This window comes from Anomaloglossus baeobatrachus, chromosome 5 (assembly GCF_048569485.1).
Source record: "Anomaloglossus baeobatrachus isolate aAnoBae1 chromosome 5, aAnoBae1.hap1, whole genome shotgun sequence".
In the NCBI taxonomy this organism is placed as follows: Eukaryota; Metazoa; Chordata; class Amphibia; order Anura; family Aromobatidae; genus Anomaloglossus; species Anomaloglossus baeobatrachus.
The window spans coordinates 494696239-494715059 of record NC_134357.1 but is presented as its reverse complement, the minus strand read 5'-3'; the positions used below and the strand labels follow the sequence as shown (position 1 = coordinate 494715059).

The 18821-nt window shown below is 46.8% G+C and overlaps 1 protein-coding gene across 2 annotated transcripts in view; it reads left to right on the top strand.

Annotated features, from left to right (window-relative positions):
• MYH10 (myosin heavy chain 10) overlaps nt 1-18821 on the top strand; it is a 123441-nt gene that overhangs the window by 12143 nt on the left and 92477 nt on the right. For both annotated transcript variants that reach the window (XM_075350752.1, XM_075350751.1), the window contains exon 3: nt 11969-12125. In XM_075350752.1, coding sequence (XP_075206867.1) covers nt 11969-12125 — 157 coding nt within the window. The remainder of the gene's footprint in view (nt 1-11968; nt 12126-18821) is intronic.

Below are 18821 nucleotides of genomic sequence, written 5' to 3'. Positions count from 1 at the left end.
CACTCTGTGTCTCCTAGTTAAAGGATTTTTCCCATCTAAAGGGTAATGGGATCCTCGCCAAATCCGAGAACAAGACTTACATGACCCATAGTGATGGAGCGGAGGCCCCTCCATTCATGCTCTATGGGATTGCTAGATGTAGCAGAGTTATCCCTTAGAAAATGAAGGGAGCATTTGGGGTACCTCATACCTCATTCTCTGAATCGGAAGGGGTCCCAATGTTTGCACAGGCGGGACGAACCCTGTGATGATTAAAATAAAAATGTGGATATATAGAGAGATAGAGAGAGATAGATATATATAGAGATATAGATATATATTTTCTAGATGCTGTGTGTGTGTATATACAATACAGTTAGGTCCAGAAATATTTGGACAGTGACACAAGTTTTATTTTAGCTGTTTACAAAAACATGTTCAGAAATACAATTATATATATAATATGGGCTGAAAGTGCACAGTCCCAGCTGCAATATGAGAGTTTTCACATCCAAATCGGAGAAAGGGTTTAGGAATCATAGCTCTGTAATGCATAGCCTCCTCTTTTTAAAGGGACCAAAAGTAATTAGACAAGGGACTCTAAGGGCTGCAATTAACTCTGAAGACGTCTCCCTCGTTAACCTGTAATCAATGAAGTAGTTAAAAGGTCTGGGGTTGATTACAGGTGTGTGGTTTTGCATTTGGAAGCTGTTGCTGTGACCAGACAACATGCGGTCTAAGGAACTCTCAATTGAGGTGAAGCAGAACATCCTGAGGCTGAAAAAAAAGAAAAAATCCATCAGAGAGATAGCAGACATGCTTGGAGTAGCAAAATCAACAGTCGGGTACATTCTGAGAAAAAAGGAATTGACTGGTGAGCTTGGGAACTCAAAAAGGCCTGGACATCCACGGATGACAACAGTGGTGGATGATCGCCGCATACTTTTTTTGGTGAAGAAGAACCCGTTCACAACATCAACTGAAGTCCAGAACACTCTCAGTGAAGTAGATGCATCTGTCTCTAAGTCAACAGTAAAGAGAAGACTCCATGAAAGTAAATACAAAGGGTTCACATCTAGATGCAAACCATTCATCAATTCCAAAAATAGACAGGCCAGAGTTAAATTTGCTGAAAAACACCTCATGAAGCCAGCTCAGTTCTGGAAAAGTATTCTATGGACAGATGAGACAAAGATCAACCTGTACCAGAATGATGGGAAGAAAAAAGTTTGGAGAAGAAAGGGAACGGCACATGATCCAAGGCACACCACATCCTCTGTAAAACATGGTGGAGGCAACGTGATGGCATGGGCATGCATGGCTTTCAATGGCACTGGGTCACTTGTGCTTATTGATGACATAACAGCAGACAAGAGTAGCCGGATGAATTCTGAAGTGTACCGGGATATACTTTCAGCCCAGATTCAGCCAAATGCCGCAAAGTTGATCGGACGGCACTTCATAGTACAGATGGACAATGACCCCAAGCATACAGCCAAAGCTACCCAGGAGTTCATGAGTGCAAAAAAGTGGAACATTCTGCAATGGCCAAGTCAATCACCAGATCTTAACCCAATTGAGCATGCATTTCACTTGCTCAAATCCAGACTTAAGACGGAAAGACCCACAAACAAGCAAGACCTGAAGGCTGCGGCTGTAAAGGCCTGGCAAAGCATTAAGAAGGAGGAAACCCAGCGTTTGGTGATGTCCATGGGTTCCAGACTTAAGGCAGTGATTGCCTCCAAAGGATTCACAACAAAATATTGAAAATAAAAATATTTTGTTTGGGTTTGGTTTATTTGTCCAATTACTTTTGACCTCCTAAAATGTGGAGTGTTTGGAAAGAAATGTGTACAATTCCTACAATTTCTATCAGATATTTTTGTTCAAACCTTCAAATTAAACGTTACAATCTGCACTTGAATTCTGTTGTAGAGGTTTCATTTCAAATCCAATGTGGTGGCATGCAGAGTTCAACTCGCGAAAATTGTGTCACTGTCCAAATATTTCTGGACCTAACTGTATATATATTTAATAATATATTACACAGTGTGCATATATAACTTTTTTATTTATTTATTTTTTTTCACAAATTCAAAATATTTTACTTACCATGTAACAATATCAGATAAATCCCTCTGTAGCCGCAACTTCCTTCCGAGGATTTGCAGAAACGCCAATTTTTTTATTTCTAGCTTCTAATTAAACCAAATATTTACCATTGGGGTCACGTCTGGGGGCCGTCACATACCGGCTTCTGCGGACTTTGTGCACTGACTGCCTTTATATTTAATGGTGCGCTTTTCCAGGGTCACCTAGTAGCTATCGGAGCCAAGTTCCCATCTGCAATCACATAAACAGCCTCGTCATCCGCCCCGGATTTTGAGCGGCTGTCAGCACGGAGAGCGTTTTCCATGTAGAGGATTAGTCATTATTCCTTATTGCTGCAGAACCCAATAGGGCGCTTTCTAATCAATACCCACACATTAGGTAATGACACACACGCATGCATATTTATATGTTGGAGGATGTTTGACTTAAAGGGGCAGGCTATGAACGCACTGCAGCAGGGTGTGACATCCTTTTTCTGAGCTTTTGATGTCAACAGTGTCTTTAAATAAGAGGGTATACCTTTTGGAAATGCCATATGTGGGTCCTTTTGTGGTTGTGCGGGTTTCGTCATCAAGACAGAGATGTGTTACTGTCTGTTTTGGAGGGGCTCTGGAATCCATGTTTCTTACTGGGAAAGTGGAGACCTAAAGGCGTTCTGGACCTACAACAGACGTTTTTACCTGTGTGACACAAATAGTGGGCAGAAGTGTACGCATTAAATGGCTTCCCAAAAGTACACACGGGGACAGGAAACTCATAGTTTCCAGCAGGGAGGGGCGGCGTGGCTCTTTAGGCCGGGACGGGGTGACGGCGTGGCTCTTTGGGCCGGGACGGGGTGACGGCGTGGCTCTTTGGGCCGGGACGGGGTGACGGCGTGGCTCTTTGGGCCGGGACAGGGTGACGGTGTGGCTCTTTGGGCCGGGACGGGGTGACGGCGTGGCTCTTTGGGCCGGGACGGATTTCACGACTTCACGCTTTCTCGGACACAATGAGCAGTGGTTTTAATGATGGTTTGTGGGATCATCTTATTTGTAGTCACTGTACAGAGGGTAACGTTTCTGAGAGGCCCCGTCCTCCTGAAGTGTCTGCTTACTATATGCACTTAAGGAGCACAATGTTTAAAGGGGTACAGCACTATATATATATATATATATATATATATATCTCTGTTCTTTAACTGATTTATAATGACTCCTTGCTGGATCGATTGTGTAAGAACATGGCTATAAGTGTTCACTTTCCCTGCAGTGCCCCCACAGGGGAAAAGTATTACACTGCCTATATTCACATCAATGGGTTGTCTGTGTAACGCAGGACAGGTCCTCCAGAGAGACATGGTTTTTGTAACTGCTAGTCACCGGGGATCCTGACCCAGAATTCACGAAGAACCAAGAGATCCAAGCCCCTGAAACCTCTTCTTGTAGTGTTTTGGCCAACACAGGGCCTTTATCAAGCCATTAACAAGTGTCCCCAGAATTCACTACTGGGATAGAAGATGTTCTTGTTTTTTCTAGCCTTGGCAATCCCTTTAAGATGTCCACCCCTCCCTTTTGGACCTCTAGGAATGCTCCATGCATTATTAAGCACAACCGCAGTACCCATCTCCTCTTTTCCATGTCCTTCTAATTGATACGTCTCTTCCATTACGTCTTCCTCCCCATATCCATTCCTATAAAGCTTTTCCGGATGTATGGCGAGCTTTCTGTGGGCAAGACATTGCAAGGAATGGTTGTGGTCTGCCCGAGAATGCACTGTCAGAGGTAAGGAATGGAGGCAGTCATCGGGCCGAGGAATGGCGAGTGCTTGCCAGGCAGATAAGCCGCCAGGCGGAGACGCTGAACGCTATGGAAAGCAGACGTCTGTCACTTTTCTATTTCAGTCTGCGTCTGGAGGAATCCATGGAGAGCGCTTATCTGCAGCAGTAGATAAGCGGCAGCTCGCGGAGGGGCAGCATTGCCTTCAGAATTGCTTTACCATGACCTAATAAACCTGCCGGGGAGGAGGAGAAATGAAGCTGATCCTTCTCCTCTATGGATCACCTTTTGTGGTCTCATTTCAAGGGCATCTCCATTTCAAAAGGTTCTACATAGATGTATTTAGGCTTCATGCTTTGTTGAAAAAGACCTTTCTACCAATATCCTAAGTTCTGATTTTCAGAACCAGTCCTGGTGGCGTGTTTCAGGAATGGACTGACTAGTGTGCAATCCCAGACTGATCCGTTGACCACAGAGGGGTCTGGCTTCAGTCATTCCGGCTATCAAGGAGAAGGTGCAGTGGCCACTACTGGAGAAACTTAGTATTGCATTGTGCCATTGAGATATTCTATGGAAGGGGTTCAGTGCAGCGGGCACCCCCAACACACCCTCCCAACATGCATATTAGAAAGGGGTTTCATCATACTTTAAAGGGAACCTGTCAGCAGAAATTTTGCACTAAACATAAACGTTTCCCCCTCTGCAGCTCCTCGGCTGCATTCTAACAATGTTCCTGTTCTTGTGCCCCCTTTCTGACCAAAATAAAGACTTTATAAAGCGGTACCTTTTTTATATTCAGACACTGTAAATGGTACACGGGGGCGGGCTGCCTGGTGTCCGTTATCCTGCCTCCTGCCGCTTTAGGCCGTCCCCCATCGCTCATTTCCATAGCTATGGACGCCGCCCAGTGCTCCAGAGGTCCCCGCGCATGCCCAGTGCCTATCTCTCGTGGATGAGCACATGTGCGCAGGCTTTAGGTTATGGGTGGCGCTTTGATTTTCATTACCAAGTGACCGCCCATAATTGCGTGACCGCACTTTCCCCCTCTGCCTCCTGCGTCTAATCCTGATCGGTGGTGTCCTGCTCCGCGCTCCTCCCATCTCTATTTCCTGCCTCAGAGCAAGATGGGAAAGAGGTAACGTGCGGTCAGCAGGCTCGCGCTTGCGCATTACGAAGGAGGCAGAGGGGGAAAGCGCGGTCACGCGATTATGGGCGGTTGCTTGGTAATGAAAATCAAAGCGCCGCCCATAAGAGGTTTAGTGCAAAATTTCTGCTGACAGGTTCCCTTTAAGTTCTAGCAGAGTGGTGGTGGTGATGGGGGGGGGGGGGGGGGTCACATTTTTAGGAATTTCTCATCCGTGACCACAATGTTTAGAACACCAGATTTCGTGAGTGTTTGTCGTCTTCGCCTTCTGATTTCCTTTTGCCTTTTTTTTTTTTTTTTTTTTTTTTTTTTTTGAAGACCTTTTTATTTGATGAATTCCGAGGGAACTGAAAACATCCTCCTGGATTGTCAGTCTTGAAAAGAGGGATCTGGCATGTGAGGAAACGCTCTTTCCTGTAGGTCCGAAGAAAAGGGTTTTCTTCCCCCCCCCCCCCCCCCCCATAAAGATCCCTGCTCAGCCTGTAGAGCCCCCCAGAGTAAAGGATCATCATGGTCAACCATTCTGGTTAGCAGGAGATCCTCCATATGATTTTGTCTGTAGCGCGCCCCCCCCCCCCCCCCACTCTCCGGGTATACAAGGTATCACCGCTTAGTCCTCCAGTTCCCGGTGAATCTCAATTACCAAGTCCTGACCGTGTATAGAAACTGGTTACGTCAAGCTTCTCTTAAAGGGACCTTATTACTATACCATCATGGCGTGTTTTTTGATAGCAGCACCACCTACCCCTTTCTCATTGACGTTTGCACTTTTGGCAACTACTTTTGGCTCTTCTTAACATATCAAAAAGTTGGACTGCGGATAAGCAGCGTCTCCCAAAAAAGTTTTGCAATACTTAAATATGTGACCTGATTAAAAATAAAAAAAATAGCTTGAAGTTGTGAAAATAAGTTGTCACCAATCCATAAGATGACAGATTTCGACCACTGGCTGAAAGGGGCACCTTTACCTCAACTGCTGCTCCATTCATTCCTGGAGCTGCGCTCCGGCTATATTCAGCGGCCCCCTTAGAAAATGAATGGGGCGGCGACTGGGCATCCAATCTGGGGCATTATTGTATGGTGAGGATAAAAGTGCTCCTTCGCTCTACTACACACACACTATTGTAAAGAGACTTGAAAATAACTTTCCAATTACAAGTTAAAATGTGTGCTCCATTCACATCCAGAGGTGCTTTTATGACTTTTACAGTTATTTGTTGCCAAGGGGTTGTTTTTTTGGGGGGGTGGGGGAGGGCGGCGCTCTCCTCAGGGCGGCGCTCTCCTCAGGGCGGCGCTCTCCTCAGGGCGGCGCTCTCCTCAGGGCGGCGCTCTCCTCAGGGCGGCGCTCTCCTCAGGGCGGCGCTCTCCTCAGGGCGGCGCTCTCCTCAGGGCGGCGCTCTCCTCAAGCATAGAGTATTTCTAGAAGTCCAAAGTAAGGGTGGACATCTTAAAGGGGACCTGTCACCAGATTTGGTGACTATAAGCTGCGACCACCACCAGTGGGCTCTTTTATATACAGCGTTCTAACGTGTACTGTATAACCAAATCTGGTGAGATTCCCTTTTTAAGGTTAGAAAAAAAACCTCTTCTGGCCCTCAAGTCAGGATCCACGGTGAATAGCAGTTACAAAAAGCATCTTAACGGAGGACCTGTCCTGTGCTTACAGACAGCCCACTGATGTGAATACAAACAATGTAATACTACTTTTCCCCTGTGGGGGCACTGCAGGGAAAGTGAACACAGCCATGTTCTTCCACAATTGTCGCTAGCAGTCTAATTCCCAGTTTTTTGTTTTGTTTTTTTTTAAATCCGCTTTGGATGTGACAAGAGTATAACATACTTGTAAGTGCTATTAATGCAATTTCCTAACCCTTCTCGCCAAAAGAGAGTCCTAAAAATGCACATTCTTGCCTCAGCCCACAGAGTGACAGCCGCCCTAGTCCATCCCTATACTTATACAGCGGGGTACGGCTGGACGTCCTCAGCACACAACCACAGTCCTTCCCTTTTTTAGCCACAGATATGTCGGGGTGAGGTTCGGCACTTCCTGCTCGCAGAGATTTGAGAATCGCACTCCTGGCGTTGTGAAATGAAGACAGCGCGGAGTGACTGGCCACGAGGAGGGAAGCCACACTTGTGTATCACGAATGATTGAGGGGTTCCCACCTCCCTAACATCACCACCTATGTGAATCCATTTCAGCTCTCGGTTAGGTTCTCCACCCCCATTGAGAGGAAAGCTGGCTGAGGATCACTATTGAGGAATCAAGGCCAAAACCTCTTGAAGCTCCCTTGGACATAAGGTCTGAAGAAGACCTGGGGAATCTAAATAACAGGGCACCAAGACGTAAAGTCCCCCTCTTTAGCCAACAGACTTCAAAACAACCCCAGGGTGCCCTGTTCAAGCGGCTCCTGCCCTCTGGATAATTGGAAATGGAGTGGGTTTGAATGTCGATCCCTCTGGCCCATTAAAAAGGCGCATGGGAGTGGGGCATCCCTTGTAGGACAGTAGATGACGGCCTGGTGTGGCCAAGCCAATTGATCTTCACTCTCGCTCTGTCTATGGCCCTCCAGGGTTACACCTCAGTCTCCATCCTGTGGCATGCTGGGAGATGTTGTTTTTAGGCCTACACACCATTGATCCAGCCTTTTTGAGCTAGATTCGACTCTAGTTACATCCAGAGCTGCCTTCACAAAGCAAGCAGAGTTTTTGAAAATAGGGAAGAATTGGAACCTCTTGTAAATGAGAACATTGCAGATGGTTTTGGTTTTCCTCAGGAGGAGCCCTTTAAGCTGCCGGTAGACGGCCTCTTCTCCTCAGTGGGGTGAATCGCTCCCTGGGGTTCGGAGGACGGTTGGATTCTTTGGTCATATTCTCATCATAGACCATAAAAGGCCGGAGATTTATAGCGGCTTTTCGGCCCCATCACTTTACCGTCTGCCATAGCCGCGCGGCCTCCATTAATATCCCAGTCTATGTCATTGGTCTAATCCCAATGATTGTCTTTGTTCCAGGCGCGATTCCAGCTCTGAAGTACATAGTAAATCTTCTCCAGCTCAGTACTGGCAGACTGGGAATACTGGATTGATACTTCGCCCCATCTGGCCGTGGGCTTTGGTGGGTGAGCGCCGGGTGGTATGTGTGTGTCCTTGGCGCGGGGCCAGGGTACGACACATTCCAGCATTCCTCGCTGATAAACGGCTTCCCTCCACTCGCTCTGCAGAAGACGCACATTCCTGATCCAATATGTGTTTATTTCCCTTACTGCAGAGACCATCCATCACCGGGGACGCTCCGATGATTGATTCCTATTTAAAGGGCCAGTCCCCCGCTAATGTATAGAGCCCTATAATGACTTGCCTCCTGAACGGCAGGACGACCGTGTGTAAACATACTTTATGGAATATCACCATCTGCATCAATAACCGCATATAGACACACAATTTAAAGGGGCAGTCTTGGATTTTCCCAAGCACAAAAAATAGGGTAAAATGAGAATTTACCTATTCCTACAGCAACGACGTCACATCCATCATTTCCCTGATCCTAACCAAAGGATGTGATGTCATTGGTGCAGCAGGCCGGGCCGGATCCATCGGACCAGCAGGTGATCAAATAGTTAATGCTTTTTTTAAAACCTATTTTGTAGGCTTCTTGCTCTGAGAACCCCTATAGGTAAACTTCCTTCTGGGAAGCGCAGACATATCCTGAATGGTGACTTAAAAAAATGCCTTCCGTCCCTTTAAGACTTGTAGCGATTCGCAGTGACAGCAGCACCGCCACTAATCCAGATCAATGGGAACGTGTACAGGTGATCAGTCTGTTTCCTTTATTCCCCGCTATTTTCAAGACCTCTGCTTGCTGCCAGCAAATGGGAAGAGTCTTGTAGCTGATCTCACAACTGAGGGTTTGCTACAATGTATCGGTGCAGGTCAGATGTATCAGCCTAGAGATCCAGATGTAACAAATGCCCTATTGGTGCCCCGTGAGGCATCACAGGCACATTTTTTACATTTGATAGAGCGTGACACTGCTCTTGTGGGGGAGGGGACTTGACCACCTTTAGGACCACATTTAATTTTGCTATTAATATGGTTGTCACGCGTCTTAAACATTTAGCCAGTGGTCAGACTATGTACTTACTGGACCTGTTCGATCCCGTACCGGTCGGGTTCTTTAACCAGGCGGCTGTGGACCTTCTTCAATAACGGGACTCCATCCCTTGATCGGTTCTTGACATTTTTCCAAAAAGGAGGTTTTCTGTCTCTCGCCGCATTTCTCAGCGCTCTACTTGGTGCCAAAACCAACAAGCCTCGCAATATAGGGTGTCGGGGGCCGGTATTTTAAACAGCGGGGCTGACAGTCTTCAGAGGGTTTCCTGAATGTAATCTCCGCAGCTCAATCCTTCTGTGCTGGAATGTCAGGAAACACACAGACTGCGGGGCGGCGGGCGCAGAAAATGTGCAGCGCACCCGGCGGGTACCAGCCTTAAAGGGCAAGACACCATTTCTGCAGAATGAGCATTTAAAGTTTGTCTGACGGTGGCCAATGTGTGTGTATGTGACCTTATGGCAACAATGCTCCATTACACTCTTGTAGGTTTCAGACACCCCAACACATGTTATAGGCATAGATCTTACAAAATAAAGCTTGAGCGTTGAAATATAATGTAGTGTTGTTACTTATTAGACTTTTTCAGATGATCTCTGGCCGTAGACTGTGATTTGGAGCATGTTCTTTTCATTATATGACCAAATTGCTCAGAGGACGGGAAAAAAAACAGGTATAATGGTACCAAACCCTGGGTCTCTGGATTAAAAATGAATGTTCGCGTTCAGGGACAGCAAGCGGAGATCTTGAAAATCAGAAATTTGACATTCAAAAGTAAAGAGGGTCCTGATCCTCACGTTTATCTTTTGCCCCCTCCCCACAATTCGGAGTCTATAATTAGTCCCTATGCACCTGGCCGAGCTTCCCCCCCCCCCCCCCCCCATCCCCCTGTATTGTATTGTATTGTCCCCTCTCCCGTCTCTTCCGCACGTGCGCACATATACAATGGCCCTTCCTGCACACCTGGCCACACATCCTTCCCCCACTGTCAGATGGCCGGTGATGGGGCAGCGGGCTCTGCTACATCGCAGCAGACGACAACACGTGTTTTCACTTTCGGTAACCCGCGGTTTATAGAGCAGGAATTTCTCTGTAATTCTCCCCCTCCTGACGCCCGGGCTCCTGAGGAAGACTCGTTACTCGCGGCACTAACGAGGGACAAATTAAGCCAATCGTAAAACAGCGCCATTCCACTTTCCTAGAAATTACGGCATGGCGGCCGGCCACTGCAGGGGGGGACTGCTCTGCCAGCCGTCCCTGCAGACAGTCCATATATCTCTAAAAAGGATGGGTCACCCCGCGCGGTCAGTAAAATGGAAACCTTGTGGCTGTGGATATCACCGTGGTAACTGGGCAGTTACTGGTAGTTATCGACCTTGTTAATAAGCTTTGATTGGTCACTGATCGTTATCACCATGGTAACTGAGTCGTAACTCATTCGTGTTCTTGCAGTTATCACCTTGGTAACTGAGTCTTTCCTGGTCGCTGGTAGTTATCGCCATGGAAACTGGGTGTCTGGTGGCTTGGTAGCTAAGCAGTGAGTAGTAGCTGGTAACTGAGTCTTTGCTGCTTGGTAATAATCTCCATGGTAACTGAGGCATTACTAGTTGCTAATTCTTATCACCATGGTAACTAAGTTGGTGGGTAGTTAACTCCATGATTGTTTTTTTACTGGTTAGTTGTCATGGTAGTATTGAGGGCAGAAAGTTATCACCATGGTAACAGAACCGTATATGTTTAGGTGTGTGGTTCTTACCATTGTAATTGAACTTGTCAGTAGTGGTGACTGGTAGTTATCACCACGTCAACCAATATACTGGCATAGCAGGGCACCACTCTCATAACTCAGGCTTTAATGGATGCCAGGCACGGTTACCACTGTAGTGGAACCATAAATACCCATTTCTAGATTATTCTCCACCCCGCTGGACCAGGGCCTATAGCCCCCCACCCCCCCGATCCCCCTCTCCCGCTGCCCCACGCTCTGCGCTTATGCCCTCTCTGCAGCGTTATCGTTTTAAGAGATGAGTTTTATTTGGCCACCGATTGTGTGACCGGGCACCGGACCGGCCGCTCCTCATGGCCTCAGCTGTGTTATATCCCCGCTGTCACCCGGTACGAGCAGCCCGTTCCCACACACCGCCGGGGCCTGTCGTGATGGAGAAAGAATTCTCTGAGTAAACAGATGAAGGAATCGCAGCGAGTTTTCCCAGCCGAGCTGAGGGGTCGTGTCACTGTAGGCTGAATACACCCCAATTCACGCTTTTTTTTTTTTTTTTTGGGGGTGTCGATGACCCTGTTAAAGGATCCTTTTTATAGCGTGCTAACAAAAATCAGATCTTGGTACAGATATAGGAAAGCTGAGCTGGTTGCATTGACTCTAAGATTTGTGGTTTTACATGGGACTGCAGGTGGTTACTTGGGCATCTCCCCTGGTGCATTCTGGGAGGGAAGACTCTATTTTATTGTGCATGCAGATCTGCAAAAGCGCATACACAAAACGGTGGAGTATCAAACCACAAATGGTTGGTTTGTAGTCTGTAACCATGGAGGAGCCCACGTCTGCCTAGGAGCTGTATACACTGCACAGTGCAGGCTCGGCGTACACAAAGTTGTAGTCAGCAACCATGGAGACACATAAGCCTGCACTGGAGCTGCATACACTGAACGGTCAGATCTTTTATCAGAGGACTATTTTTTATATTTTTGTAAAGTCTGTTTGGAGAAAAATGAATACCTCCTTTTTTAAGATGAGGGCGTTATGGAGTTAATGGTGTATTATTACGGTTGTCATTGGCGCACATGAGGGCAGGATGCTAAGCATTTACTATAAATGAGGTTTTTAATTACGGTTATTTTCTCTGTCTAGACTTACTCCGGGTTATTCTGTGTGGTGATCAACCCCTACAAGAACCTCCCGATCTATTCAGAAAATATCATTGAGATGTACCGGGGGAAGAAGCGCCACGAGATGCCGCCACACATCTACGCCATATCAGAGTCTGCCTACCGCTGCATGCTTCAAGGTGAGTCCCTGGATCCAGACACCCACGATTAACAAAAAAAAAAAAAAACAGCGCCTCTCCTGTCCAAAGGTTGTGTGTAGTATTACAGATCCACTCCATTGCGAGAGTGTGGCTCAGCTGTAATACCACATGCAGCCTGTGGACAAGGTTGGCGCTACTTTTAGTTGGAAGGACAAATGTTGAGCAATAATTATTCACAGACCAAGGCAGTCTTCACTTTTGAGGCTGGCATTTTGGGTGTCTCTTGCACTTTTAGGCATTGACGTATCATGACCTAGTGTGAGGCCTAGTGACCAGGCCTAGCAAGTCACAGGACCTAGTAAGCAGAATAGAGGCTTGGTCACTAAGCCTCATGTGTCTCTGATGTCTCAGGGCCTAGTGAGCACAATACGAGCCCGGTTACTAAACCTCATGTGTCTCTATGATGTCGCGAGGCCTGGAGAGTACATTATGGGCCCGGTCATCAAACATTGTGCCTCTATGGTGTTGCAGGGCCTAGTGAGTACAATTCGAGCCCGGATACTAAGCTTCATGTGTCTCCATGATGTTTTGGGTCTAGTGGGCACAATACGGGCCTGGTCACCTAAGCCTCGTGTGTCTCTAGGACGTTGCGGTGCCCAGTGAGCACAATACAGGCCTGGTCACTAAGCCTTGTGTGTCTCTAGGACGTTGCGGTGCCCAGTGAGCACAATACAGGCCTGGTCACTAAGCCTCATGTGTCTGTCGTGAATCCTAGTGTATACAATAAGGGCCCAGTCACTAAGCCTCATGTGTTTCTTTGATGTCGCGGGGCCTAGTGAGTAAAATATGGGCCCAGTCACTAAGCCTCATGTGTCTCTATGATGTTGTGGGGCCTAGTAAGTAGATTACGGGACCAGTCACTTAGCCTCATGTGCCACTATGATGTTGCGGGGCCTAATAAGCACAGTTGGTGTCCAGGATGCCAGCCACAGAGGTGCAGAATGCCATGAAGAACCGGCCTGGACACCACCAAAGCAATGGGAATGTTTTTTTGCTCATTTGATATATATAAAGCTGCTTTGTAGAGCTGGGGAGGGACGACTGTCGGAGAACATGATGGATGGGTCTTGTCGGGCTATCATGCGACCTCGGCAGCTTTAGATATTTATCTATTATTAATTTGTTTCCCTCCGGTCTGACATACGTAACTTTCCAGCGTCTGTTTACCGTCACCGGGGAATATTTTGGCGCTCGCACACCACATGTGTATACATTCTGCTGTTTGTGGAATCTTAATGTATATCATCCTGTATCAACAGCGAGCATCTGTGTGTGCAGTTACCATCTTGTCATATGTTACATGTAAGTCCCGTCAAGAGACGAAAAATGCTATCCGTAGAATTTTACTGGAGCCGATCTAACTGCAGCACAGAGTATTTCAGTACTTGCACACTATGCTCAGTATAGTTGTGAGAATTCAGGAATCTTAGAGGCTTTTTTTCATGGAGTGACGAGTGGCCAAATTGTGAAGATATTTTGCATGATAAAATTCTTAAAGGGGTTTTCCTATAGAAAAAATATATCACCTATTCTCTTGGTTTTGACCTCTTTGCCTCCCCCCCCCCCACCCCCCATTGATTGCAAGGATGGGGTCCCCAAAGTGCACTGTGTGATTTGAAGAGGTAGTCAGTATTTTGGACCACCACTCCTATGGGCGGTTAAGGAAGCAGAGGTCACACATGCTCAATTCTCCATTATTTATAAGGTTGGACTTTAGCCATTTGCAGGATCAGTGGTGAGCTCAGCAGCTGGACCCCAGAGTTTGTGTCCTGTGGGTAGTGATTGTTGTTTGAGACAACCCCTGAACACTCGAAGCTACATGGCTACAATGTTATAAAATGGACGGAACAAGCTACACGGATAAATGTTACGTCTTGGGCAGGGGCGGAGCAAGGCAAACATACTGTATGTATTGGGCAGGGGCAGAGAAAGCCAAACGTACAATATTGTGCATTGGGCAGGAGCAGAGCAAGGCAAACACATTGTTGTGCATTGGGCAGAGCAAGGCAAACATACAATGTTGTGTCCTGGGCAGGGACAGAGCAAGGCAAACCTACAATGTTGTGTATTGGGTAAAGCAAGGCAAACCTACATTGTGTATTGGGCAGGATCGGAGAAAGGCAAACAAACCTGCAATGTTATGTATTGGGTGGAGCAAGCCAAACATGCAATGTTGTGTATTGGGCAGGGGCAGAGCAAGGCAAACATACATTGTTTATTGGGCAGCGGCAGAGCAAGGCAAACATAATTGTGTATTGGGTAAAGCAAGGCAAACATACATTGTCTATTGGGCATGGGGTGGAGCAAGGCAAATGTGCAATGTTGTGTTGGGCAGGTTCGGAGAAAGGCAAACAAACCTGCAATGTTACGTATTGGGTGGAGCAAGCCAAATATACAATGTTGTGTATTGGGCAGGGCAAGCCAAACATGCAATGTTGTGTATTGGGTGGAGCAAGCCAAATATGCAAGGTTGTGTCTTGGGCAGGGGCGGAGCAAGGCAAACATACATTGTTGTGTCTTGGGCAGGGGCGGAGCAAGGCAAACATACATTGTTGTGTATTGGGCAGGGGTGGAGCAAGGCAAACATACATTGTTGTGTATTGGGAAGGGGTGGAGCAAGGCAAACATACATTGTTGTGAATTGGGCAGGGGTGGAGCAAGGCAAACATACATTGTTGTGAATTGGGCAGGGGTGGAGCAAGGCAAACATACATTGTTGTGTATTGGGCAGGGGTGGAGCAAGGCAAACATACATTGTTGTGTATTGGGCAGGGGTGGAGCAAGGCAAACATACATTGTTGTGAATTGGGCAGGGGTGGAGCAAGACAAACATACATTGTTGTGAATTGGGCAGGGGTGGAGCAAGGCAAACATACATTGTTGTGTATTGGGCAGGGGTGGAGCAAGGCAAACATACATTGTTGTGTATTGGGCAGGGGTGGAGCAAGGCAAACATACATTGTTGTGTATTGGGCAGGGGTGGAGCAAGACAAACATACATTGTTGTGAATTGGGCAGGGGTGGAGCAAGGCAAACGTGCAGTGTTGTGTTGGGCAGGATCGGAGAAAGGCAAACAAACCTGCAGTGTTATGTATTGGGTAAAGCAAGGCAAACATACATTGTCTATTGGGCATGGGGTGGAGCAAGGCAAATGTGCAATGTTGTGTTGGGCAGGTTCGGAGAAAGGCAAACAAACCTGCAATGTTACGTATTGGGTGGAGCAAGCCAAATATACAATGTTGTGTATTGGGCAGGGGTGGAGCAAGGCAAACATACATTGTTGTGTATTGGGCAGGGGTGGAGCAAGGCAAACATACATTGTTGTGTATTGGGCAGGGGTGGAGCAAGGCAAACATACATTGTTGTGTATTGGGCAGGGGTGGAGCAAGGCAAACATACATTGTTGTGTATTGGGCAGGGGTGGAGCAAGGCAAACATACATTGTTGTGTATTGGGCAGGGGTGGAGCAAGACAAACATACATTGTTGTGAATTGGGCAGGGGTGGAGCAAGGCAAACGTGCAGTGTTGTGTTGGGCAGGATCGGAGAAAGGCAAACAAACCTGCAGTGTTATGTATTGGGTAAAGCAAGGCAAACATACATTGTGTATTGTGCAGGGGCGTAGCAAGGCAAACATACAATGTTGTGTATTGGTTGGAGCAAGGCAAACATACATTGTATATTGGGCAGGGGCGGAGCAAGGCAAACACAATGTTGCGTATTGGGCAGGGGCGGAGCAAAACAAACGTGCAGTGTTGTCTTGGGCAGGATCGGAGAAAGGCAAACAAACCTGCAATGTTATGTATTGGGTGGAGCAAGCCAAATATACAATGTTGTGTATTGGGCAGGGGCGGAGCAAGGCAAACATACATTGTTGTGTATTGGGTAAAGCAAGGCAAACATACATTGTTGTGTATTGTGTAAAGCAAGGCAAACATACATTGTGTATTGGGCAGGGGTGGAGCAAGGCAAGCACAATGTTGTGTATTGGGCAGGCAAGCTGCACGGATGCAATATGACCAGCGCGAGGGGCAGACCACGACACCCTCCTCTTGTCCTCTTGATGCACCGCCTCAGTTAGGCCCTGCACTACATATAACCCCATATATCTGTTTTGCCAGGAGGGTTCTTTTAAATGCTCCATAATCCTCCAGAACCAAGAGCAGGAACGGGTCCGGTGATTAGAGGATGGCGATTATCGGAGCCTGCAGATCCCTAAAGTATATAGGTTTTTCTTTTGCGATCACTTTCCCCATCTGTCCATTATATTCTTATACATATTTCTGCACTCAGTGGGGACGTGACTGTGTATAACACACACCCTTGGTGCCAGGCCTGTGCCCGAGGTGACAGAGGAGTCACAGTAAAGTGCCCGTTTCCGTATAACAGGATTAGTCCAGGCGACCCTTTGGCGTGACGCCAGCGAGTGTCGCTTCATCGTGAAGCCAACAACTTTTGCCGCTGACTGTTTCCTCCCTCATAAACCTGCAGTAACCGCAGCAGACATAGAGATCCGGGCACTGTGAGGTCACGGGGCCAGACCCAGAGCTGTGCCCCCCCCCCCCCATCCATTTCCTTCCAGACTCCCCCACCCCCCCAGTGTTTGTAATGTCTGGCAAGTCTTGGGAGTCATTGTCTTGAGAATGCGGACATGATTAACCCATCAACTGCCATTAAATTCTAGTTGAGAAAATATTTTTTTGTCCCTTTTTGTAACCAAAAAAATGATTTACTGTGTATATATAAACGGTTCAAAGGCCCATCATATATTACATGGTCACAGGTTGTCCCTCTTCTAGAAGCTGTGTGGGAGCCAAGCCTCATGTTAATTTTTCTGCAGCTCCCCCTTAAGGAAAAATAAAGTATTACATGGTTATTATTGAAATACACTGATTGCCCATGCAATGCAAGGACCTACTGAGTCCTTCCGAGGCTCTTGCCCCTTTCTACCTCCCTGCTTGTGGCAAGAGCATGGGAACAAGGTGTCCCTGTCTTAAAGGCTAGCACAGCCTGATACATTTTGATATTAGAAAGGTGGGCTTGTACTGCTGCTGATTTCCAGTGGTGGAGGCGATGGTGGTCTGCGGAGAGTAGATGCATAATGTGTGCTGAACACTCATCCACGTCTGCTAGCTGCCGGAGCATCTGTAACAACGCTGGTAATAAAGGCGCCTGACATTTCAGATTTCCTTCCGGTTGCCTTTCTCCTCCGCAGTATTCCAAGCATTGGCACATGGATGACTTGGCTCGGGTGTCCTGTCCTGGTGTCTGCATGCTCTGGACGATAGCCATTTCTCTTCAGCTGGCCGGTCCAAGCTGGTGCTTTCCCCCTTTTTTAACAATGCCTACTCTGTTGTGGGTATTCTGGCTGTGTGCTCGGACTGGCAGGACACGGTGTGGTTGGCAACAGTGCCCAGTGAAGAACACCGTGTTGTGAATGAGCGTATGGACCTGGGCGCGCTGTTCAGAGAGACAATGTGCTTGTAACAGATTTATCTGGTGCCATTACAGCCATAATTATACGTTACATGGTAACCCTATCCAGAAGGAATCATTTACTACAGCTAGAATAACTGCTATGTATTCTTGTACACAGATCGTATTATAGTAGTTATATTCTTGTACATAGGGGGCAGTATTATAGTAGTTATATTCTTGTACATAGGAGCAGTATTATAGTAGTTATATTCTTGTACATAGGGGGCAGTATTATAGTAGTTATATTCTTGTACATAGGAGCAGTATTATAGTAGTTATATTCTTGTACATAGGGGCAGTATTATACTAGTTATATTGTACATATGGGGAAGTATTATAGTAGTTATACAAATATACAACTGCAATAATACTGCTCCTATGTACAATAGAACTACAAATACTACTGATCCGATGTATAAGAATATAACTAGAATACTGCCCCTATGTACAAGAAATAACTATAGTACTGCTCCTATGTACAATAATAGAACTACTATAATACTGCTCCTATGTACAGGAATGTAACTAGTATGTTCTTGTGTTTGTAGCTCAGATTTCAAGTTACAGACACAAACACCCTCTCCCCGGACACTGTTATATAAGGTGGATGCATGACCCTAATCTTCTTTTAAGGCCACCTCAAGACTGACTTTTGGTACTTAGTCACAGTAATTCCTGCTTATGTCCTTGTCTCGTTCCCGTCTTGTGCCAAGAAAGAAGCTTACACCGGGGGCTCTGTGCAGATGTGCTGTGTTTCTTGGATAGCTTGCAAGTGTGATGGGTGACACCTCGCACTATAAATGGCCAGTAGGCAGAAAAATATTTTGGACGAAGCTTGATGATGCTAACAAGATGTCAAGGAGCATCAGACTTGTTTTTTATGCCCTTGCCGGGATGCAAGTCCTCACAAAGTGGTCGGTCGGATTTCATCCCAAAGATCTTGGCAAACCATATGACAAGTCGAGTTGAGATGGATAAGCAGAGACCATCGTAAAAATAAAGTTGTGGGCATGGGTGCTCTTTGACTTTGTGATCAGGGAAAGGGTACCCGGCTTGGGCAGGTCTAACCTTTAGAGTTGGCCAACGTCTTTAGGTTACTTGAAGCACGTGTAAGGTGGGAACCGGTCCTGAAGAAGAATTTCATATGTTCTCAGTATGTGAACACATTTGCTGTAAAAGAGAAGGGGGGCAGGTATGT